The 26,421-nt window shown below is 43.5% G+C and overlaps 1 protein-coding gene across 5 annotated transcripts in view; it reads right to left on the bottom strand.

The window, feature by feature from the left end:
• The window catches only part of KCNIP2 (potassium voltage-gated channel interacting protein 2), a 290,048-nt gene that overhangs the window by 5,487 nt on the left and 258,140 nt on the right, over positions 1–26,421 (bottom strand). For 3 of the 5 annotated variants that reach the window (XM_018553231.1, XM_018553229.1, XM_018553228.1), the window contains exons 2-5: positions 10,871–10,995; positions 5,668–5,737; positions 4,919–4,989; positions 1,841–1,948 (exon numbers count right to left, since the gene is read on the bottom strand). In XM_018553231.1, coding sequence (XP_018408733.1) covers positions 1,841–1,948; positions 4,919–4,989; positions 5,668–5,737; positions 10,871–10,995 — 374 coding nt within the window. Of the gene's footprint in view, positions 1–1,840; positions 1,949–4,918; positions 4,990–5,667; positions 5,764–10,866; positions 10,996–16,222; positions 16,319–26,421 lie in introns of all 5 variants that reach the window. The other 2 variants (XM_018553227.1, XM_018553230.1) reach the window with 2 other exon arrangements.

Below are 26,421 nucleotides of genomic sequence, written 5' to 3'. Positions count from 1 at the left end.
CATGGCTTTAGTCCAGAAGGTGGGGCAAAGTTAAACAAATCATGTGATGGTGATTTCAGAGCAAGTTTTAGGTGCCCAATGATGGGTGGCATGCTGTAGATTGGTTCCAGATGCAGTGGATTTTCCATTAGGCACAGCAGACCTGCCCACCCTTTAGGTGGCACCCATTCCCTACATGGCTATCAGTATAGGAAGGACATGACCTGTATAAAATAGGTGGTTCCAGCAAAGGAGAACTGCTTTGGGCTCCAGGGTTTGGTGATGGAATCCAGCCCTGAGCCCAAATATCTTTGTGATAACGTAGTATTTTTCATCGTGACATTGAACATTTTTAACTTGGGCTTAAGGGTTAGTGTTAGGGGCTAGGGTAAAGAATTAGTTGAGGTTGGGGTTAAAGTGACTCTGTGGTCACCATTGAAAAAAAATTCCAAAAGCATTTGCAAGGGAAGAGGTCTTCTACTTACCTCTCTGGCAGCCCGTGTCTCTGATCTACACTCTCTTCATGAACTCCATCAGAATCTTCAGCATTCAGCACTTCTGTAAGCGTCAGATATCTGTGTCCACCACCACATACTGCGGCTCCTTCTTCTGGCCCCTACCTCACTTTAGGACCACAATATGTATATAAACCGGCACAGACGGCTTTCACATGCAAGTGATTGGGTGGCATCACTTCTATGCTGCCAAAGAGTGTACCCCCTCTGCAGCCAGCTATCCTGGAGCCCACTGCCCCTTGCATGGGCCCAGGACTGGCACAGTGGGTGCGTGTAGCTTGGCTGGAGGGAGATCAGCACACTTTCAGTGTCATGAGCAAAGCGGGTGAACAGTGTTACTTTAAAGAGACCCTGTCTCCAGACTATTCTTTTCAACAAAAATGTTCTCATAAGATTATACACCGATCAGCCATAAAATTGTGACCAGTGGCACGTGAAGAGAATAGCACTAATGATCTCATTACAATGGCATCTGGAAGTGTGTGGGAGGGATATATTACTATGGCACCTGGAAGTGGGGGGATATATTACTATGGCACCTGGAAGTGGAGGGGATATATTACCACGTCACCTGGAAGTGGGGGGGATATATTACAATGGCACCTGGAAGTGGGAGGGATATATTACCACGTCACCTGGAAGTGGGGGGGATATATTACAATGGCACCTGGAAGTGGGGGTGATATATTACAATGTCACCTGGAAGTGGGGGGAAATATTACTATGGCACCTGGAAGTGTGGGGGAAATATATCAATGGCACCTGGAAGTAGGGGGGATATATTAGGCAACAAGTCAACATTTTGTCCCTGAAGTTGATGTGTTGGAAGCAGAATAATGGGCAACCGTAAGGATTTGATCGACTTTGACAAGGGCCAACTTGTGATGGCGAGACGACTGGGTCAGAGTACCTCAAAAACTGCTGCTGTTGTGGGATGTTCCCGGTCTGCAGTGGTCGGGACCTACCAATAGTGGTCCAAGGAATTCTGAATTGAGAAAGCTAGTCGGATGCTTTGCCTTGATTTATTTTTTTGCAGATATGGTGCAAGGAAGGAAAACTGGTGAACCAGCGACAGGGTCATGGGCGGCCAAGGCTCATCGATGCAGGTGGGGAGTGAAAGAGGCCTCACCTCGCAACTTACAGGACTTAAAGGATCTGCTACTGACGGCTTGGTGCCAGATATCACAGCACACCTTCAGAGGTCCAATGGAGCCCATGCCTTGATGGGTCAGGGTTGTTTCGGTGGCAAAGGGAGGACCTACTCAATATTAGGCAGGTGGTCATAATGTTACGGCTGATCAATGTATGTACACATATTTTATGCATGTCGGAATTTTCGGTCTCACCTCTTTAGTTATACAGCCGTCTTTGTTTAAATCGTACAGATTAAAGGCCCAGTTTAGTTTGTCGTCTATGCTCCCTCGTAAGATGATTGACAATCCCGATACAAAATCCTATAAGAGAAATAATACAGATCAGCGACATGCGATAAAAGTAACCCATAGCAACCTGGAGAGAATTGCAGGGAAAGGTGAATTCTGATTGGCCGTTTCTAGGTAATTAAATTATATATATTGCTTTTTATCTTTCTGAATAAGGGGGCAATCAGTGTTCAAATCTAGTTTACAAATGATTATGAGAACTAGCGGCACAGAACAGACAGGGTTCATTATCCCTCCTACTAGATTGTAAGCTCTCACGAGCAGGTCCCTCCTACCCTGTTTCCCCGAAAGTAAGACCTACCCCGAAAGTAAGACCTAGCACTATTTTTTAAGATTCCTGTAATATAAGACCTACCCCGAAAATAAGACCTAGTTTGGTGGTAGCATGTGAGAGGGAACTTGAAGAGCAGGAGAGATGGTATCAGCCTGCAGGGACATACTGTATTAAGGGGATGACCAGGGCCGGATTTACTCCCCCTGCCGCCCCAAGGCCAGGTTCCACAATACGGAGCCGGTGGGCGGAGCCTCGGGCCGCCCTGTCGTGATTGGACGGCGGCAGAGCGTAGTGTGCGGCCGCCGGACACCTTACACCGGCGCCCGCAACTTCCCCACACGGTCACCGCTGCCGCCCCGAGGCCGGGCCTCGGTGGCCTTGTGGGAAATCCGGGCCTGGGGATGACAGGGGACTCCCTCCGGCCAGCACAGTGACAGGGAGCACTCCAGTACCATACTTCACTAACTGCTGTCCCCCTGAAGGCACTGCTTAATGTAATAGGTACTGTACTATAATGTGTACCGGTAAATGGTACTGTACTTTACCGCGCTGTCCACTGTCTGATGTCCCCACTGCTGCACCGCTGTCTCTGATGACAAAGGAAGCCGGCGCTGTAGAAAGCAAGGCTGCGGTGGCGGAGGGAGATGAGCCGCATTAGCTGATACTTACTCTATAGCGCCAGTTACTGTGACAGGCGGAGTGACACCAGATAACTTTGGTTAGTTGTACATTTTGTTGCACATTAAAAAAAAAAAGCCATCCCCTGAAAATAAGACCTAGTGTGCTTTTTGGGGGCAAAAACAATATAAGACAGTGTCTTATTTTCGGGGAAACACGGTATATTGAAATTGAATTGCAACTGTACTGTCTCCCTCCATGTTGTAAAGTGCTGCACAAGCTTTTGGCGCAAAATAAATCCTGTATAAGAATAATAATCATAATTATGTTACCATTAACCTGTCCATCCCCTCTTGCATTCCAGAACCCAACTCAGTACAGAGAACAACTTTTCTTTTAGAATAGAACATGTATTGAGTAGACATGTGCAGCGGCTAAACATTTGTTTCGTTTAGTTTCGGATTTCGTTTTTGGAATTCGGATCCTATATGTGTTTCGTTTCGGGAATCGGATTCGTATTCGGATCTGATTCGGGATTCGTATTCGTATGAATTACCGAAAATTAATTTCTGGTTGCTGTGCTCTCGTCTTTACTATTAAAAAGGGACATTAAAATACTTTTCTTAATTTGTTTTTATCCGTTTAAATGTTCACAGTGCACGCACAGGATTTGGACGAAATTGGTTCCAAATCCGAAATGTCGGATTCGGATGGTTTCGGATATGTTATATTTCGGAAATTCAGATGCTCCGAATCTACGAATTTCTGAAATTTCGTCCGAATTTCGATTCGGAACAAAACGAATCGCACATGTTTAGTATTGAGCAAGCAGCAATGAAAAAAAAAAATATATATATATATGCGAAGTGAATGAGAAACATGTAAGAAATATCAAATCCCTGTTATCCCAAGAATATTGAAGTTTAAAGGAGGAGGAATTATGAGGAGAGTGAAATACACTCATCCCCATAGATAGAGCTGATGTGTGTCACTGAAGCTGTCCCACGTCGGCTCTATTGATCGAGAGTTGAGCGATCACATACTGCTGATCGCTCAGTTCCCGATCATCTCCCTGCAGAGTGCAGAGAGCGGTGACTGACTGTCAGCCATCACTCACCACAGGGATTCCGCCCCTTCCCTCTCCGATCCTCCAGCGCTGACTGGAGGTACAGACAGGGGAGGAGGCGGGCACAGCTGGCTCTAGAGAGGCAGAGTCAGCTGTCAATCAGGGAGCAGGGTGGATCCCGACAATATTGTCAGGATCCGTCCCAGCTGCAGCTCTGTGATGACAGCATATAGCAGACAATAGCCCGCTATATGCTGAATTTTGGGTCACAGTAGGACATTAGTACAGTGAGGAAAATAATGATTTGATCCCCTGCAGATTTGGTAAGTTTGCCCACTTACAAAGAAATGAAAGGTCTATCATTTTTATCATAGGTGTATATTAAATGATAGAGACAGAATATCAACCAAAAATCCAGAGAAAACACGATACAAATGTTATAAATTGAGTTGCAGTTCAGTGAGTATAAGAAGTATTTGATCCCCTACCAACCAAAAATCATTCTGGCACCTCCCACAGACTGGCTATGTGGTACACAGATGAGTCCTGTCACTTTAAGAAGGTGCTCCTAATGACAACTCGTGAAGCATATAAAAGAAACCTGTCCACAGAATCTCTTTTTTTCCATTCAAACCTCACCACCATGGGCAAGACCAAAGAGCTGTCACAGGACGTTAGGGACAACACTGTAGACCCGCACAAGGCTGGAATGGGCTACAAGACTATCAGCAAGAAGCTTGGTGAGAAGGAAACAACTGCAAATGGAAGGAATACAAAATAACCATCAATCTGGGGTAGCCCCTCCCCCCCTGCATCAGTGCCGGGGTACCCCCCCTCCCGCAAGGGTTAATAATAGTTTTGCCCGGAGCTTTGCTTTAAATCACCTAGAATGGCCAATCAGAATTCATCTTTCTCTGCACAAAAACACAAAAGTCTCTTTTTTCTGACGTGCGGATACAATGTGGTCATTTCACATACTGACCATTCTTGGCTTGGAGTGTTTTTCAGACTTAGGAGCTCTCACCTCAAAATTGACGGAGCCGCTGTGGTCGGTGTCAAATGCGTTGAAGAGAAAATGTGCGTACATGCTGGAATCTGCAACACAAAGGTGACCAGAGGGAGTGAAGAGTCAGCAAATAGATTCTTGTATGAAAAACAAAATCATCATTAAAGCTGAAGTTAAATCTGCTTATATTTTGGCCTCCCTGGTTCTTCCCTTTCCCTCTCATCAACACGCTTTATCACAGTGATATCAACACTCTGTGCTTCTCTAATCAATGCCTGGTGGGAGGGGCCGGCCGTCACAGTACTCCTCTCAAGAGACCTCAGGAAGTGGGCTGACTCTTGGGAGGAGTTATGTAAAATGTCTGTGAAGGTTCTCATTCATCCAGGTCATGGTATATCTGTAAAAAATAGATCAAGGCAACCGGATTTGCTGTGTTTTACTTGAAGATGTTTTGCTGATCATCCGACCAGCTTTCTCAATTCAGAATGACTTCTCTGGGAATAAATATTGCTCCAATCAACATAATATGTTTATCATAACCAGTAGGGATGCACCAATACTGATACTATATAATCCCGCTAACAGGCGACCGCGGAATATTTAGTAGCCAGGAAATGTCACTGATGGACTTATTGCACAGGTGACAACCTATCACGGTTCCCGGTGAGGGAATGATTGGAGGTGAGTTTAGTTCCGCCTTCAGTCATTATGCACAATTATAGCTATGATAATAATGATCAATATTAATAATAACGGTCACGTCTTACCTCCCTGTGGAAAGAATTGTGAGTAGATTTGTTTGAAGTTATCTTCATTGACTAGGCCGGTGGGACACTCCTGTGAGAAGAAATTAGAATATGTGTCTCTACGAGCAGACTATAAACACTGCACACTGAACAGGTTAATAGACACAGATTATTTCCCAGCAGTCCCACCCTGCAGGTTCTTTAAAGCAAACATATACTTTGATCAATGGACTATTTAATTATAGGTATTTATATTGTGCAGACAATTTACACATCGCTTTACATAGTGGACATTCACATCAGTCCCTGCCCTAGAGGAGCTTACAATCTACAGTCCCTATTGTACACACATACAGGGCCAATTTAGAGAGGAGCCAATTAACCTTCCAGCATGTCTTTGGAGTGTGGGAGGAAATCGGACTACCCGGAGGAAACCCACACAAGCACCAGGGGAACATGCAAACTCCTATATCACTTTATTTTATGGAGCATAAGCAGCATGTACTCACCAATCTCTCATGCCCCATTTGAGATTCCGAGAGAAAGTTGAGCTTACATAGGGGCTATGAACACTCACCCCATGTGACAGGGCTGATGCTTGCTATTGGGAAAGGAGGGAGAATAATCTCACCCCATGTGACAGGGATGATGCTTGCTATTGGAAAAGGAGGGAGAATAATCTCACCCCATGTGACAGGGTTGATGCTTGCTATTAGGAAATGATGGAGAATGCGGGACACAACCCAATAAATTCCCTGTTACACTGCATAAGACTTTTTTGCCCAGTTAATATACACAGCGTGCCATTTGAGATTCCTAGAGCAAGTAGAGTGTACACTGGGGCTACGAACATTCACCTCACCCCATGTAACAAGGCTAATGCTTGCTATTGGGAAAGGAGGGAAAATAGTCTCACCCCATATTACAGTGCTGATGCGTGCTACTAGGAAAGGATGGAATATGCAGCCCACACCCCAAGCAATGCCTTGTTACACTGCATAAGACTTTCGTTGTTGTTTTTGCTCAATTACTATACACAGCGTGCCATTTGAGTTCCCCAGAGCAAATCGAGTATACACAGGGACCAAACACTCACCCCACTCAGTGTGACAGTGCTCATGCTTTCTTTTGGGAAAGGAGGGAGAATGCAGGCCACACCCCAAGCAATGCCCAGGTGCTCTGAATTAAACCTTTTTTATTCTTTTTTGCTCAATCACTATGCACGGTGTGCCATTAAATGCTGACCATTTGAATGTAAATGATTTCAATCAGCACATAAAAGGAATATATACAAATTAATAATAATTAATATTGTTACAATGTATTGATAAGCAAAGCCTGGAAACAGTGATTGCCTGCAGGCTTTGTTTATGCAGGAGCCATTGTCAGCCCTCCTGCAGCAAAGACCCTGGACCTGGCTTTAAAAGTGACAGCGGGGACCCGGGGTGTGTTGTAGGAGTGCTGCCATTAATATTGTATAAACATGCATGCAGCTTTGCTTATACTTATACAGGAGTGTTGGCAGCAATGCAATCCAGGCAACTTTTATAGAGAAGGTACTGTCAGAGCTTCTGCAACACACAACTCATCACTGAAGTTCAACTTTCACATTCTCTAATGAAACAGAACTGACTGTCAGTGGCACCGAAGAATGAGTGGATCAAACGTCCATAGCTGACTACCGACCTATAGCTGCTGTAAGTGCACCACTATATGGCCAAAGATTTGTGGACCTCAGACCATCACATCTATTTAAGCTTTTTGGACATCCCATTCCAAAACCATGGGCGTTAATATGGAGTCCTTCTCCTCTTCTTTGAGGCTCTAATAAACTCTACTGTTCTGAGAAAAGCGTTCCACAAGATTTTGGAGATTGTCTGGGTCAAATGTGTGCACATTCAGCCAAAAGATCATGCGTGAGGTCAGTTACTGTTGTTTGATGAGAAGACCTGGGTTCATTAAAGCATGGCTTGCAATCATTGATTCAATTCATCGTAACGGTGTTCCATAGAGTTGAGGTCTATGCAGGCATCCTCCACTATTCTGAGAAGGCTTTCCACAAGATTTTGGAGTGTCTGTTGGAATTTGTGCCCATTCAGCCAAAAGAGCATTTTTTTAAGGTCAGGTACTGATGTTGGATGAGAAGACCTGGCTCATAATGGATTGGTGTTCAAATTCATCCCAAAGGTGTTCAGTAGGGTTGAGGTCGGTGCAGGACACTCAAGTTCCGCCACACCAAATGGGTCAAACCATGTCTTTATGGAGCTGACTTTGTGCACAGGGGGCAGTCATACAGGAAGAGAAAAGGGTCTTAACTAAGGTTGGACATGAACAATTGTCTAAAATTGTATTTGTATGCTGTAATATTAACAGGACACTTCACTGGAAACACCTGAACTCATAAATTTGGAGGATGTCCACATACTTTTGGCCAATTAGTATATAGATGTTGTATGGTCTGTTCCAGTTGTCATTCTAAGCCGGCATTTTGTACCACGCTATTAAGTAGGGAAAGAAGGATCAAAGTCAAAGTCTGACCTCATTCTTTATCTAAATAATGAATCAGAGGCTGAGACACCTTCATTATGTATAATTAAAATGTAGGCCATTTCATCGAGCTTTAGGGACCTTCCACCACCGCTCAGTGTCAGTTAGTCTGAAATCTGAGCTTTGTTTGGTGCTTGTTAAAATTCAGTAGTGGGCAGAGAGGAAAATTCAAACAGAGGACCTTAGAAGTTGACGGAGGGGTCATTGCAAACCACCTTAATAAATAATGATCCAACTCCCCAACACTCCAAGCATTCCCCATCTGTGGAACTGCCAAAATAAGAATGCTGCCAACTGTGTGAAGGACAGAGCTTGCATGTGTAAAGGACACCTGAATAAGAAATATATGTGGGCTGCCAATACTGCTTTCCTGAAAATGCTAGGAGCTTGGCTGTGCCTGGCTTACTTATTTTAGGTCACTGCTCTGGTCAGGCAACAAGTGCATTCAGAAGTCTTAAACTGCGTATTTGCTGCAGCCCTAATCTCCAAGTCACATTGTAAATCTCAAGCCTGCTGATTTGGTCGGGCTGGTGAGACAGTCCTTGGACCCCTTCCCCCCCAAGGAGTAGGAAGCTGAGAGAAGAGCAGGTTGTGCCCTATTTTCTTGCTCCTAGCATTAACCCCTTAAGGACCCTTAGGGGTTAATGCGTCACAAAGAGGGTGCAGGGGCTGCGGCCCGCGCCTGGGTGTCACCATTGCAGGGGTGACACCAAAATTACTGAGTCATTTTGGTGTCATCCCCCTCTAAAATGTAAGGCACTCGGTCATGGACCGAGAGCCCGACAGTGTCAGGAGAGAGGAGGGGACCCGGCGGCATACCTCATCCCGGCGGGTGAAGGTCCCTTCCTCTCTCTGCCGGCGTCCATCAGCAAGATGGCCGCTGGCAGGCATCAAGCAGATGGTCGCGCATGCGCGATGACGACACAGCAGGGTGTCACCTGGTCTAGAGACCGAGTGACACCCGACCCCGGGACGCCCCTGCTATCAAGGCCTTTTTTTCGTTTTTTGTACACATGTTATAATCCAAAATTTAAGGCCTGAAAATTATTTCAAACCCCCAAACATTATATATCTCTTGGAAGCCAAGAACCTGCAGAATTAAATGGTGGCAGTTGCAAATTTTTATTATGCACGTTATTAGAGCAACTCTTTATCAAACCCAAAAATGTTGTGAAAAATGCACTCAGGTTACATTTAGTGCCCCAAAACACAATATAATACCCATTTTTTTTTTATAAATGAGGAGGTTATAACGAGTAAATAGATACCCAACATGCCCAGGTTAAAAATTGTGTATGTGAAACGGCGACAAAATTCAGTACCCCAAAAAGTCCATAGACAACAATTGTAAACAGAGTCCCGGAGGGAGTCTGTTTAAAACGGGCTCGCTGCCAATGACGTACTATGTACGTCACTGGTTATTAAGGGGTTAAAAAGGAACTGAACTCAAGAAGCTGTGTCCAAAAACAAAAGGCAGGCAAGGGCAAAGTCACCAGTATTGTTTGTGGTGTCCCTGCAGCTGATCTTTCTCCATTACTGACTTACCATGACTTTTTCTGCTCTGTTTCTCAGTGCGGAGGCGGCCATCTTGGAAGAGGCAGGATTTTGCTTCCTCATGTCAGTGCCTCCAGCAAGGAGAACAGTGAGCAGCAATATAGTGACATCACCAAATCTCCTGAGACTAACAGTCAAGGGTAGCAGAGCCTCAGATCTCATTCTGTAGATATATAGCTATGAGGCTGGAGGCAGAGGAGGACCTAGGCGGCGCACTCGCATACCAGGAAGTGCTCTGCTAATGACAGACAATAGGTAAATCCTTTTGGGTGCAGCTTAGGCACAATGAACATTTCTAGATGCTCCTCATAACTGCAGATCTTCACTTTTTTAGTTCAGATCCACAATAAATGTCAGGAAGTCCAAGGAGTCTGAACCCCGCTTTTGAGGATGATGCCGTCACTTCAACACCCTGACCGGACTGGAGGAGAGTTTTAGAAGGCTGGACTGCTATTGCTGACTCAGGTGTGACTGTAGTACAGCAATATCCCTGCGTGTGTATTAGGTATCATACAGGAGCTGTGCATTAGTTTAAAACCCCAACTCCGGGCTCATTCACACCAGCGGCAGTGCATTAAGGTGGACATAATACATACACTTCGATATGTTATTAAAATGCATTGCACTGCTTGCTTTTTTTCCCATTATTCTACCTTAAAATTTGTTTACCTTTACACTCCATTGAACTCCATGTGCAGCAGTCATGTGACGTGTTATAGCACGCCAGAACGCGCTGTGCTACAATGCAACATGTCCTGGTTTTTTTCAGTGCGCACAATACACTACACTGGTGTGAACTGATGAAACAGGACATAAGGCGAATTGCCTTGTCTATGAATTTGGACTGGGTTAGGCAACACTATCCAACACAGCCCAATGGGGCTAGTCTGGACGGGCCCTATCAGTCTTCAGAACTTGACAGTCTGTGTCAGAGTGCAGAGTGAAGTTATTGGATCGACTGACAGCCAGGAAGCTGCATGTTCTAAAGGAGAGCTCAGCAATAGCATCCTTCATATTTTTTGGTGGTCTCGTCTTTGCATCATAATTGCTCCCATCCACCGGTACACTGTACAGTATTACCAGTAACCAAACCCATCACATGACCTCTATCGAATCCACTTACATTTTTAAAGCCTCGGTATAGAACCTGAAGTTCTTTTTTGGTGAATTTGGTTTGTTCTTGTAGCTGTTCAAGCCCTTCCGGACGATGGCAAACCGTCGACAGCTCAAAATCATCTTCTATGCTGTCTGAAAGAGGAGGCAAAGACGTTACCCAACGGAACACAGACACCTTCCCTTCATTAAAGTGTATCTAAACCCAAAAAACATAAATGTCATATATTGCAGATCAGCCGTCCTTAGATGTGGTGGCTGCATTAGTTTCCTTTATTCAGATTTGTTACTTTATATCAATCTAGTGATCCTGCCATTAACACATTTCCTGTCCTGGGGTGACAACGCTCGATCGCTGCACTGTATCTATCTCCACAACGTTGCCACCTCCAGGCTGCTCACTCCTGATTTGGACTACCGGAGGGAGGTGTTCTGTTGTTTATAGTGGTAACCCAGGCATGGCTGATAACACAGGTTAGTATTCCAGTGCAGCAGGGGCACTGTGTTTTCAGCTCACTACAGGAAATTTTCAGGTCAATGTATTTCTGGCAGGATCAACAGGTATTTCTTTAGCACTTATTGAACAAAACGCTTTCAATGGTATATTTACAGAGACCACATGGGAGCAAATAAGAGGAGTTCATTGTTAGGGTTTACATACACTTTAAGACTGCATTTTGTTTGGCTGCAGTGTATACAGGAACAGTCATACGATCTGAAATAAACAGATTTATTGGTACTAGTAGCCTCAGGGCACCTGCAGAAATAAGTGTTCTCATTCATCCTAATGGGAGCACACCAAAAGAATACAAAAAGTTTGTAAATTAACATTGCTGCTTGAAGTAGGACCTCAGTCAAAGGGTTAGAAACTCTTTCAGGTTTTTACTGCTGTCTCTGTCCCCATCAGAGAGGTTTCCCTTTACTTTCCTTCACAGAGACGCAACAGGCAGAGAAGAGAAAAGTTACATTTTGGCTCTACTTTCATTTTCTGTGCCGGGGACAATGGTCGCCTTTGCTACTTATGAGGTTGTCTCTCCTCATTGGGGACACAGAGGGCAATAAAAACCTAACAGGGCATTTAATTATTTTCCACATCATCCCAAACTGTCCCAAGGTTTCAGCCCTGGACCATGTCCCCCACCGACACCAATTCTCTACTAAGCACCAATGTCATGGCATTCTGCCTCTCATAGACACAGATACTGATGGGCACTGACAATTTTCTTCTCTCACTGACCACCAACCCTGGGCAATTTTTCCTCCCGCTGACCTCCAACACCAAGATCATCATCTCCCTTTAACGCCAAACCATTGTTTCCTCCCATTAACCTCTGACACCAGGATTTTCTTCTCCCATTGACGTCAAACCATTATTTCCTCCCACTGACCTCCGACATCAAGATCATTATCTCCTATTGACGTCAATCCGTTGTTTCCTCCCACTGACCTTCGGCGCCAAAACCATTAACTCCCATTGATGCCAAATCATTGTTTCCTCCCACTGACCTCCGACACCAAGTTAATTATCTCCCATTGACACCTAACAATTATTTCCTCCCACTGACCTCCGAAACCAAGTTCATTATCTCCCATTGACACCAAACCATTGTTTCCACCCACAGACCCCTGACACCAAGACCATTATCTCCCATTGACGGCAAATCATTATTTCCTCTCACTGACCTTAAACACCAAGATCATCATCTCCCATCAATGCCAAACCATTATTTACTCCAACTGACCTCCAACACCAAGATCATCATCTCCCATCAACGCCAAACCATTATTTCCTCCCACTGACCTCTGACACCAAGATCATCATCTCCCATTGACGTCAAACCATTGTTTCCTCCCACTGACCTCCGACACCAAGATTATTATCTCCCATTGACACCAAACTATTATTTCCACCCAATGACCTTCGACACCAAGACCATTATTTCCCATTGGTGCCAAACCATTGTTTCCTCCCAATGACCTCCAATGCCAGGCATTTGTCTCCTATTGGTGCCAGACAATTTTTTTTGCCCCACTGACAATGCCAGGGAATCTTTTCTCCCCCTGACCACCAACATCAGAGCATTTTTTTTCTCCTCCAGATATTGATGCCAGGCAACTTTTCCTCCAACTGGCCACCGACACCGGACATTTCTCCCACACTGACACTTGGAAGATTTTTCTTCCCCTGTAAAGTGTTAGCTTTACCTTCCCTTTGTGTCCCTGTGGCAATGGTCACCAGGACAAATAAAATGGGGCATATCTATTAATATACTTTTAACACATTTTTATGTTGAAATGTCAGGGCAGAGTTAAAAAAAAACATATCTGCAATACATATACATTTCTCCATGCTTTATGCCTTTAAAGACCACGTTGTACCTGTTGATCTGCCAGACATACACTGAGCTCCTAAGTCCTGTTGTGGGCTGACAACATATAATTTATGTGGAGTGGTGTCAGCCCTGCTCAGTTTTCTCTTGCCAAACTTCTGACCCACCCATTTTCCCATGTTCACATAAAGAATTATCATTCTGTATAGGGGCGTCCCTACAATTTTCACCACCTGAGGCGGGGTGCTGGGTGCCAATGGTGCAGGTCCAGGAAGGGGGTGTTGGTGGGAGGGGCTCACACAGCACCTCTGTCCGGCGTCCTGCCAAGCTCACTTATGTCACTGGTCTCCAGGAGCTGGGAGGAATGCTAGCCAGAGCACCACAGGTTGCTAAGAGCTGGCTGGAAATTGGGTCACATGACCTCCCCATGTGTATTGTACAGCGCAATGGAGAATACCACCAGCTATAGAGGACTACAAATCCCAGCTATAATACATTATATACAGCGCAATGCAGAGTAACGCCAGCACCAGAGGACTACAAATCCCAGCAATAGTACATTATAGTATAATGTACTATTGCTACATTCCTCTATAGCTGCTGATATTCTGCACTGCGCCGCTGTATTATGTACTATATTGCACACCACACTCTTTTTTTTTACTTCCACCGCGCCAAGCTTGCTCCCGTGATGGACTACAATCTCACCACAAACTAGTAGTCCATCACTGGAGCCTTTTTTTTTTTTTATCCGATTAATCGAACTTAATAATCGGCCAACTAATCGATTATGAAAATAATCGTTAGCTGCAGCCCTACATGTGACCCAATGAGATGTCGTCTGAGGCAACCACCCTAGTCTGCTTCATTATAAGGATGGCCCTGATTCTGTGGTCCCTAGATTAGAACTGGGAGGGCCCATTACTCTCCTTGAGATAACACAGGATGTGTGTACAATACACAAAACAGCTTTGAATTTCTGGCAGGATCCACAGATATTTTTTGCACATATCGAACAAATATAACAAAACGCTTTCTATGGCATATATAGCGAAAAGAAGTATACTGTTAGAGTTCACATACAAGTAAAACTTAACATTCAGTCCATCTGTTCATGTACACAAGATCAACATTTTATGTATTTTTTAAAATATTATTTATTAGATTTATTTATTTTGCATGCGGGTTGAAGGTTAATTGTCCAGATTGGAATTATAATGCAACTTTATCCATTTTAAGGTTTGTGCCATCCACAGTAACATGACCGCTCTGACCCAGAATACTACACCTCCCTCTGCACCGTGCCAAGGAATTAATCTCTCACTAAACAAGATTAAAACCCGGTGCGATTTCATGTCGGCTAATTTGTACATTAGCATGAGGATTCATTAATTTGTTTTACGCAGGAAAAGTTCCACTTTAACTGACCTAACAAATTAACTTTTTTTTTATGAATGGTTAGGGAAAAAAATTAAAAAAGAAGCGAAAGACAACATATGGACCAAAAAAAAAATCATAATTAAATTGAGGAGAACATTTTCTTTTGTTAGTCCCATGTGGAGTTGTGGTATATCAGGATTTAAAACTTATAGTTTCTTAAATAGAGCTATGGCAAAAGGCAAAAAACAGTGACCCCCTGCTAACAAAATTCTTATTGTGTACAAAATTCTTATGTGTATTATATTTTGTTACTTTTGTACTCTTGGTTTATTTGTTTTATTTTGCCTTTGTTGCTTTTTTTTTTTTACTTAAGAAGAAAACATAAAATAATGAGGCTAACAATTACTTATTTTGGGCACACGAACAGGTTTAGCAGAGTTAAAAAAGAGCTTCCAAAACACTCGGGAGCCATTTAAAGCCCATGAAACCCTTACAAACCACCAAAAGCCACCTTGATTTCACCTTTTCCTATGTATTTTGTCAAATACATTTTACATACATATTTTACAGGGAAATTAAAACTCCATTTTGCTCATCCCTACTAATTAGATAAAGTAATTTACATGAATCAGTATGGTACATTACCGATTTAAAGTATCATTTTACTTTCAACAGCAAAAAAAAATAAAAATAATAATCAGCAATAATTCCTTTGCTTTCACTTTTATCTTGGAAGCTCCTAGACCATATGACTGTAAATATAATAATAATTTATGGGAATATGTGTAAAAAATAAATCAAAGCAACTGTACTTGCTGTATTTTTCTTATAGATGTTTCGCTGGTCAGCTGACTAGCTTTCTCAATTCATTCAGCATTCAGAAAGCTAGTCGGATGACCAGTGAAACGTCTTCAAGATACAGCAAGTCCAGTTGCTTTGATTTGTTTTTTTACAGGTATATCATGACCTGGATGAATGAAAACCTTCACATACAATTTTTTGGAAGCATCTCCATGTTGCGCACAGTAGAAAGGCCCACCAGGATGGCTGTGCCCGTGCATGGTTGTACAATACTGCCACCATACATTCAACAACCCGTTTATACAAGCTTTAGATTTACAAAACAATTCCTATCATTTGTGTCCGATCAGTTGTATTACATAGTTGTTAGAAGATCTTATGGATAGTGTACAGTCAGGTTGTAACATGTGCTTAAGAGTGCTCCACAGCACATGTGCTTGAGCAAAGACAGCCCACCTCCCTGCAGCGTGGGAACATGAATCTGAGGGCTCTGATTGGCTGCCTGGATGGCTGTGCAAAGCGGCAGGAGAATGGAGATCACAATACCAATTCCCATACAAATATTTCAACAGTGTATTTAGCTGCTTGCCCAGACTGAAACAAGCAAGGCAAAAAACAACGGGTTCACTTTAATGCCGGCCCCACTGGCTGCACATAACCACCTTCCCTCCTCTCCTACACCGCTCTATTCAGCCGACTGGAGCGAAGAGAGGTAGTCAAAACTTAACGACCAAGTGGCAAATTGGGGCCACCATTAAAGTCAACTTTAGTGCATTAAAACTGTACAAAAAGCAAAATAAAATAACGGTAACACACAAACACAGAGAAGTAAATGAGAACAATTCACTTGCTTTCACTGACTGAAGGAGTGGACGGAGGGCCGCAGCAAGGCAACAGTTTGAGGATTCGCTGTTTAAAAGCTTTTTTATTTTGGCTGGGTACATTGCCTGAAATTCACCAGAACAAAGCAAAGTATTAAGGAAGACGTTCACGGGTCAACGGAAAGCTGAAGAGAGCACATCGGAGGGGAGAGCAAAGCACACAGACTGGTTTATTTAATAAAGTGTCAGAAAGCGGGCGCGGAATCAACAAATGTCATGGCTTCATCATTGGCTGGTTTATGCCGTCCTTCAACCACGAATGAATAGTATACAAAGCTTCTGGGTGCATTGCAGAGAAAGATGTATGTTCAGTGATGGTTTTGATGGAGCAACAACTTGAAGCTTAAAGGAGAATTATGAGGCGAGTGATTTTCACTCAGCCTCATAATCTGAGCCGACCTGTGACAGTGAAACTGTCCCAGGTTGGCTCAGTAGATCGGGAAGTGAGCGAACACATACCGGCGCTCGCTCACTTCTCGATCTATCCGCGCAGAGAGCCGTGACTGTCACTCACGGCTCCCTGCAGGGATTCTCCCCCTCCCCTGTTTGCACTGACTGGCGGAACGGACGGGGAAGGAGGCGGGTACAGCTGGCTCTGCCTCTAGATAGGCAGAGCCAGCTGTCACTCACGCAGCTGGGTGGATCCAGACAGAATCGTCGGGATCCGTTCCGGCTCCGGCGTCTCAGTATACCGCAAACTGTAGCTCTTGGTTTACTGAGCTTTGGGTGATGGGAGGACGCTAGTTTGTGTCCTCCCGTTACCATTAGGAGAACTATGGGGAAAAGCCCTAACCCCATAGTTCTCCTTAAAATTAAAACGGAGAATGGACTCCATAATGACATGTTAACAGATTGTAATGCTGCCCGCTCAGGTTTCAATGCGATTGTCCAATGATCTGACCATTATATTATACTTTCCTGGTGCCTCCATGGCAATATACTAATGATAGGCTCCGCCCTTAATCCTACCCACAGGACCAGTAAAAATCTATAAACTGAGAGGTGTCACCCCCACCCCCCCAGTAACTAAATCCTTCAGGACTTCAAAGCATCTCTTAGTGGTCCCAGGGGGTAGATTTAAAGGAATGGAGGTGAAGCCCAAGACACTCTCTACCTGGATAGTGAAGACCATTAAGAGGGCATATGGGACAGGTGGACATATTCCTTCTATGTGGGTCAAGGCTCATTCCACCAGATCCATGTCGGCTTCTTGGGCAGCCCATCCGAATGTACCAATGGAAACAATCTGTAGAGCGGCAAGTTGGTCCTCTCATCATACATTTCTGCGGCATTACAGAGTGGACCCGGGTGCCCTATCTACCATTGAATTTAGGAGAAAAACCATACCGGCATCTGTTGTGGTGTCCCATTAAGGTTTTTTGGTTCTGGCATAAATCCCACCCTGTCAGCTTGCTATTTATCAGTAGTATGCTGCCATGGAGGCACCAGGAATATGGAAAATTGATTTCATACTTACCTGTAGTTTTCCTTTCCTGGTGCCTATCCATGGCAGCATACTCCCACCCTGTGGTACTCACATTAAGTATAGTTACAAGAATGTGGGGGGGTGGATATGGTGGAATGAGCCTACACCCACATAGGAGGAATATGCCCACCTGTCCCATATGCCCTCTTCACTATCCAGGTAGAGAGTGTCTTGGGCTTCGCCTCCTTTCCTTTAAATCTACCCCCTGGGACCACGAAGAGATGCTTTGAAGTCCTGAAGGATTTAGTTGCTGGAGGTGTGACACCTCTCAGTTTAAAGATTTGTACTGGTCTTGTGGGTAGGATTAAGGGCGGAGCCTATCATTAGTATGCTGCCATGGATAGGCACCAGGAAAGGAAAATTACAGGTAAGTATGAAATCAATTTTCCGTAATTATGTCATGGGGACCAGCTCCATACAACGGTCACTCCATCTTGCTCTTCCTTTGCTAATACTGGTGCCCTGACCAGAAGGTTCTGACCACCAGGACAAGTTGTCCCTCTGGTCACAGAGCATGCTAGACAATTTTATGGTGATAAGAGTACCGAGCCTCATTTATCATTGACTCAGACAGCCTGTGTTGGCCATTTTCTTTCTTTCATTCTTGCATGCTGCACTTGTAATGGGAAAGGTTGCATCTGGTTGCAATGAGTAATTACTTCAATGCTTTCCTCATTCGAAAGGAAGTCTAAAGTGATGAACTGTAAATGAGCATGAGTGGAATATTAGACACTTTATTAAATAACCAGGATCAGGAAATCATATTAAGTCATAAAATACAAGCTGCTTCCATACACCAATCAGGATGTCAATAATTAGATGTAAGCAACAAATCTTTTAAAGGTCTCATCAGTTTTACAGATGTTCAGATCTCTTCTAGAAGTCCCTTCGTATTTTATCCTTTTCTCGATATGCAGCTTGTAATTTATTTGTAAAAATGCACCTGTCATTGCTGCAGATATTTTACTGACTGGGGTTTAAAGTGATCCCGTAATCATGGCCAAAAAGTGATACAGTCTATAGGTGGCTACTCTTACCCCACTGCCCTGGACCACCACTGGAGAAATACTGGAATTTCCGAGTAAAGGGGCACCTGAACGTCCACCGCCATCTACCACAATGTGAATCTCTGTACATGACCGACCTGCCACTAGGGTGAAGCAGTAACATGAGTGGGGCATCCCCAACTCTTTCAGAAAGTCAGCATTACCATAGGATTTTCAAGGGGATCCCAAAGGTGTACAGTGATGGTGGGTGGGTCTCCCAAGTTAAGAGTGGAGCCTTATCGCGCCTGCTTTAAAGTGTGAGTTGGCTATGATTATAAGACCTTGTTAAAGTGGATTTCATGCAAAATATCAATCTATTATTTAATAGGTGGCCCTCCATATGGTCCCCCCTACCAAGATTCTACTGTTGTTTAAAGCTGAACTCCAGACAACATTTTTTTTTGTTTTGTACAAAGTGAGGCAGGGGTAGAACCCATGTCAGGTTTTTATTACACTTTAGGAAGATCTCCCTTACAATAAATCCTGTTGGGACAAAGTGGGAAAATGTCTCCACAACAAACCACTTGTTTCAATAAACGGGGAAGGGTTAGAACTTCTGTCAGGTTCATCACTCTCTGTGTCTTTTTTTCCACCAATGACAACCTCTCCCCACATTTCTCACGGGGACAGAAGTGTAGTGAAATCGCCCCAACAGGGACAGCAATAGAAACGTGACATAAGTTTTTATTCTTCCCAAGTCTAACAAAAAGCAATGTTTTGGCTGGAGTTGGTCTTGGTAGACAGATGTCCAACCAGTAAAATGTAACCATGAAATGTTATGGTTGCATCACCAGCTGCTGGCAATGCAGTTGAGATCTGTAACCAAGGCTCATCCTTTTAAAGAAAATCCAATAGATGTTCTATAAAATGGTAACATCTCCTTGAGACACAAAATGGATCACCCCCCACTGATGTTACAAATTCCTGGGAGCTGATAGGCTGAATATTTACTATACCTACAGAATGGAAAACCTCCCCAGCTAGGTGTATATATGACAGGTGCACTTTTATTGCAAGCAGTGATAGATGACATTGGATAATGAAAAGCATCATTCACAATATAAAAGCAAAATCTGAAATCAGCGGGAGCACAAAATGGCATGTTCACTGACTTGCCCAAGGCTGACATGCCGAAAAAGGTCACAGATTAACTTGTCATGAACTGCAAATTGATAAATTGTGAGGGGCAAACTTTATTACTTGATCAGTTAGCTCTTTCACAACACATTTGTGACATCTGAAATGTATTTACAGCTTAGATCATATACCAAGCTAATTATATCTCAGTTAAAGGAGAACATAGTTCGAGCCCACGTGTGACAATGAAACTGTCACACGTCGGCTCAATAGATCGGGAACTGAGAGAACAAATACCGTCACTCGCTCACTTTTCGATCGTGTCCCTGCAGAGAGCGGTGACTGTCGGTCACGGCTCCCCGCAGGGATTCCCCCCCTCCCCGCTCCGATCCTCCTGTGCTGACTGGAGGAACGGACGGGGGGAGGGTCGGGTACAGCTGGCTCTGCCTCCAGATAGGCAGAGCCAGCTGTCACTCACGCAGCTGGGTGGATCTCGCCAGTAATGTCGGGATCCATCCCGGCTGCAGGGGTCTCAGTATACCATGAGCTATAGCTCGCGATATACTGAGCTTTGGGTTACGGGAGGTCGCTGGTATATGTCCTCCCGTGACCCTTAAGAGAACTATGGGGAAAAACACTGACCCCCATACTTCTCTTTTAATGCATGCCCATGGGGCATATCTGTAAAAAATAAATCAAAGCAACTGGACTTGTTGTATTTTTCTTGAAGATGTTTTGCTGGTTATCGGACAGGCTTTCTTAATTCAGAAACCTAGCCAGGTCACCAGTGAAACGTCTTCAAGAAAAATACACCAAGTCCAGTTGCTCCGATTTATATTTTCCAGATATACCATGACCTGGATGAATGAGAAGCTTCACAGACATGCCCATGGGGGGGAAATATTATTTTATACACAACTGACTTCCTGTCACCTAGGTAGCCATGCCATGGCCATAGAAAGAACAATTTTGTAAACAATTATAATGACAATTTAACAAATCCTAACGCTAATGTTGTTATCTGAGCTCCCCAATGATCAATTGTAAGCAGATTATGTGATATTAGTTCCACTTGCTGAACATTTTTCTCTGCAAATAATTTCTGATTTTAAAATCATTTTGCTACTTTTAGAAAAAATTTACCATTTTTTATTTTCTTAAATTTTTTATTTTTATTTTATTTAATAGAGAAAACATCAAACCAGTATACAGAATTATATAAAACTGCCTCATTTAAACTAAAATTGCCGGTAACATGAAGTAGAGCTCACAAAGTCTTGCGTTGGTCTGAAAGTCATATATATGAGAATTATATGAAATTGCAGATTGTTCAAATTGAGCTTTCAGGGATGGACAATTTTAACCTAAGTGTTAAAGGTGATATCCCAACCCAAACTGAATTCTCAGCTTTAGGTCAATACTAGTAGGTTTAGTCAACCGTGAGCTCCATAAAATTCTGGGGGACTCAGAAGAGCATTGCTCCCCAGAGGGCTGAGAGGTCCACTCTTTACCATAAAGCTCAGATTTTGGGCTAACCTTGTTACTGGGCCATAGTGTGCAGATGTATCCCCTGCACTCCTTTCAGCTTCAACCAGTAGCAGATGTGGTGCTCGTAGTGATAAACACGGATGGCGCTGTGCGTGTTCAAGCTTGAGAAAGTAGTAGATCACCAGCACTCAAAAGATATAATTTAAATCCTTATGTTAATTTATTGAAATGCAGCGTCACATATATCAGATAGCCAATGTTTTGGGGCCATGTAGGGTCCCTTCATCAGGGCGACATAATCACTATGTTGTCCTCATGAAGGGACCCCGCATGGCTCCGTAACATTGGCTATCTGATATATGTGACGCTGCATTTCTATAAGTGAACATAAGGATTTAAATAATATCTTTTGAGTGCTGGTGATCTACTACTCTCTCATGGTTACTGGGTCAGCCCACACACAAAACCGATATTTGAGGTTTTGGTAGATGTTGAAGTGTTAAACCCCCTGACAGTCTCTTATCTTTATTGGTGAGATCTCTGAGCTGAGGTCCCGGGTCTGGACACCTTCTGTACCCATTATGAGGGGTTCTCACTATTCCTGCTGAATTTTTTCTTTATTTTATATTATGCAGAATGTTACAGGAGGAGCTGGAACATTCAAAGGTAGGTGGAACCACCCAAAACTCTCAGGTGTACTGGAACAGAGTCGGGAATTATGGAAGGGAGATCTCACTCCTGGAGTATGCAAGACATAATAAAAACCCAGGGCCTGATCCAACTCCCCTATAACTAAAATGTCACAGTTGGATGGGCTGACCCTTTGCAATTGCTGCACCTGACAATGTATAAATGCTACTATGGCCTAATCATAGTTTTAAAAAAAAGTGTAGATGTACTAGGAGATACTCAAATCTACTCTATCTGTAAGAATAATTGGTTTGCAATGTGGCATATTTTACTGTAGGTATATAACTATTGATGTCACTACTACTACTACTACTGTAAAAGTAGTACTTCTGAAACCTCCATCCCTAATGGAATCTGTGACAAAAGACATATGGCAGATGCTATTGCTGATTTATACTTAAAGCCCACCTCCGGCTACAATATGCTTATTACTGTCTAAAGCCTCCTCCCTTGATGAACGCTTTTTTCTGCATCTCACAAATCTTCTTCTCTGCATGCTACGGGAAATACAACTCCTGGCCCACTAGGATGTAAGCCCTTCAGGTTTCATAGACCCCGCAGCTACGATCACGTTCCCACCTCCCCCTCCTCCAGGACACAGCCCCAGGCTTCAATTAGTGAATGACCAGGAGGAAAGGAGATCTATGAGACCTGCAGTGCTTACATCCTAGTGGCCTGGAGGTACAGCTTGAGCTGTACTTTCCCCCACATGTAAGCAAGAAGATTTGCAGGATGCAGAAGAAAGTGGTCGTCACAGGAGGTAGCTTTTGAGGCAATCTTCAACTGCTTCAACTCCGGTAAACTTATAGTTCACGGACTTGGGCTTTGAAGTCCCTGTTGGGTTTTATTCTTGCTGTGTCTTATCAGAGCAGAAAGTAAGAGGAGATCTCTCCAAAGCAAGGAGGTATTCCCTTTTTAGACAGCTTTCACCAGGACAGGTGTCTCAATTGGAAAATTTCCACTTACCTCCTGTTCCTGTAACAGCTCAAAAACATTGGATTTCCCATCATATTCTGTACCAGTGACAATGGTCACCAGGTCCAATAGAGAAGGTCAATTGAACAAGTGGAGACACAGAGGGTAGTAAAAACTGCTGTGGGTTTTTATCCTTCCACATTCTATCCAAAACTAAAGAAAGGTAAAAACAGTTTTGACTATACATACATTTTAAAGGTGCGGGTTCCAGGGTTGTCATCCTGCATCCATGCAGGAGCAGGGTTAGACTCTACTGGCTGTGTGCTTGTTTCAGGTCAGTAGTACAGTATATCAGATAGTGAAGCCAAGGTAAGGATGAAAGCCTCATATCCTGCACCTTTAAAAGCAAGTTGGTAATGGTGGATCCATTTACTTTTTTATGGCTTTATATTACTTTTGGAGGATCTGCCCTCTCAAGTTATACAATTTTTCCTTGATCCTTTTAGGGGGTGGAGGCACCAACTCTTGCAGAGAAATCTCCCCTCTTTTGTCTCAGGAGAATTCCCACAACCACCAGTCACTTTCTAGTCTTCAGATTCCACTTATCAACTGAAAGTCAATGTGATTGGTGGTTGTGGGCAACGCAATGAGTTCTTATATCAAATGCTTTATGAAGGAGGCAACTCATTTCAAAACTTTGACTCAAAAGGAATGCTAAGAGGTCTAGTGGTCTTTTTTGACTGCCAATTAAATGTAACATGTAGTAAGGAAAGCATCTGATCTACATTCCAAAGGGGTTTTCTCTTCCACATATCTCTCAAAGCCAAAAGGTAGACGAGAAAACTGATTTCCCTACAGAGGAACCTAAATGAACTCTTGCTTGGTGATGAACAGAATGAGTTCATACATTCGGTACTCATCAACTACTAATATAGTCCAGGAGACAGAGTCTGTCTTCTCTCAGAAGACCTCCTCCGTTTTCTGTATTTTTAAACTGGCCTTCCCTTTGCCTACTTTGTGTCCAAATATTGAAGGAGGAAAATCACCATTATTTTTTTAGCTGTCTTTTTTTCCCCCCCCCGTACAACAAATTTGTACACGACCTAGATCTGTCTTGTAGTCTACGGCTAGGATCCTAGACAGAGCCCTAATGAAAGAGAACAAACTATGCCGAATACATAAGTTTGCGTTCATGACAAGTTGTGCTGTGATCCTCTTGCGTACATTGATCGCGTGTTAACTAAAAGACAAATAAAAAAAGGAGACAAGCAAACGGTCAGCAAGTAAAACAAATCCAACATGCAATTTATTAATACGGAGACAAGGACAGAGACTGGAAGTTAAGTAAAGGAAGTAGAAACAGCAGGGTCATGGGAGCACAAAGAGTGGACTTGTATCTGTGCGGACAGAAAAGATGGTTTAGACAAGATGGATGGAACAGTCACATGACACATTAAGTGGTTAAGGGCTTTGCACGCTAAGGGTGTTCTCATGCATTTTCCAACACAGATGGATAAGAAAATCCATTTTGCACTGAATACTGTTGGCCATACAAGTAATGATACATTAACAACCAAGCATAGATTTGCTTTTTTGCAAACATTCTTTCGACGCTCAACTCAACAAAGAAAAGACTTGGTTCGATTTGACTGGGCTTTTCATCAGGATGGAGTAAACTTTTTAGAGAAAAATATTCTTCATAGAGCGAAATTGCTTTTGAATTGATCATTATATCTAACACTCTTGCCATTGCATACATGGCCAGTATAAGGGCCCTTCACTCCCAGGTATAAAATAAAGGTACCGTATAGAGCTGCAACAGTTAATCGATTAAGTCGATTAAAATCGACGATTGAAAACGTTGGCAACGTTTTCGATCGTCGATTCGTCGGCTATCGATTGCTTAGCCTGTTCGGGGCTCCGCACGCGGCCTGAGTCGCACGTCACGCGTCACACGCTGCTCCCGACGTGTCCACCGCACAGGCCGCCGCATAAGCCACGCCCACCGAACAGAAGCCGCGCACGCTGCTGGTCTCCTAGCCGTGAGCTCTCTCACCCGCCGCGAGCTGCCTCACCCGCCGCATAAGTCATGCCGGCCGCTGGTCTCCTCCTAGCCGTGAGCTCCCTCAGTCGCCGCAAAAGCCATGTCCACCGCTGGTCTCCTCCTTTTATATTAAAACTTTTGATTCCTAGTATAGACCAATGTTTATCCCATGTATGTTTAAATTCACTTACTCTTCAGTGACTCACTACCTCTGCTGGAATTCTGTTCCAAGCAAAAACATACCCTTTTGATAAACTAATGTTTTCTAAGGTTAGTTTTGAATTTTCCTCCTGCTAGTTTGGGGTCATGTTCCCGTGTTCTTGATCTTCGCTTTATATCTAAAATACTGCCTTCCTTAACCTTACTTACACCCTAATATATTTAAAGGTTTCAGTCATGTCCTTCTTTTCCCTTCTTTCCTCAAGATTCTACATATTACATTGCTGCAGTCTCTCCTGATGTTTTTTCCATTTTTGTTGCCTGACTCTGGACTCATTGTGGTTGATTTACTACATGGAAATAGGCTGTTGACTTTGCAAGGGACTTTGTAGGGGAAGTGAAGAAGAAGAAGATGTCACCAGTACACCGTAGTCCAAACAAACATCTTTATTGACGCACATTGTCACAGATAATGCAACGTTTCAGAGCCAGGTAGGGTCCCCTTCCTGTTCCTTTATCTGTGACAATATGCGTCAATAAAGAAGTTTGTTTGGACAAATTCCTACGCTGTGCTAGTCACATCTTGTTCTTCTGATTTGTGCAGCACCATCCGTGGTCACTTCAGCACCCATCTTTTAAAGGGTTTCAGGTAAGAAGTGCGGCAGGATACCTATTGGACTTGGCAGGGGAAGTTTCCCCTTGGTTTAGTGAATGAGGTGAAGGTCTGCTGACTTCCATCAGCCAATCATGTGCAAGGAAAAATAACATGTTTTTTTTCCACGCACGTGATTGGCTATTCTTTGCCGAGTGAAATCTCACCACATTTGCCAAGCTTAGGGAAACTTCACCTACAAATTGCAAATTGTCTTGCAAAGTGAACAGCTTATTTGCCTTTAGTAAATCAACTCCATTGCATCGTAGACATGTAGTAGTGTGTGCTAGAAAACTAGAATGGTAAAGACCAAGTGGTTTTCCCTTTAAAGTCTTCCCTTTATTTGTACCTCAGACAAAAAAAAACATTTTTGTCTGAGGTAAGACATACGTATGTTTATCCCCAGTGTGTTTAAATCCACTTATTCACCTAATACTCTTTTAGTAAAATATTACTTTCTTACAGTACTCTTGTACTTTCCTCCTGCTGGTTTGAGGTCATTCCCTTTATGTTCTGCATCTCAGCTTCATACTTAAAATACTACCCTACTGAACATTCTTCACACCCATAATGTATTTAAAGGTTCCGATTATGTCCCCCCCCCCCCTTTTC

The sequence above is a fragment of the Nanorana parkeri genome, unplaced genomic scaffold (assembly GCF_000935625.1).
Source record: "Nanorana parkeri isolate BGI_ZX_2015 unplaced genomic scaffold, ASM93562v1 scaffold113, whole genome shotgun sequence".
Classification (NCBI taxonomy): Eukaryota; Metazoa; Chordata; class Amphibia; order Anura; family Dicroglossidae; genus Nanorana; species Nanorana parkeri.
The sequence above is the reverse complement of the archived record's forward strand: the minus strand, read 5'-3'. Positions and strand labels throughout refer to the sequence as shown.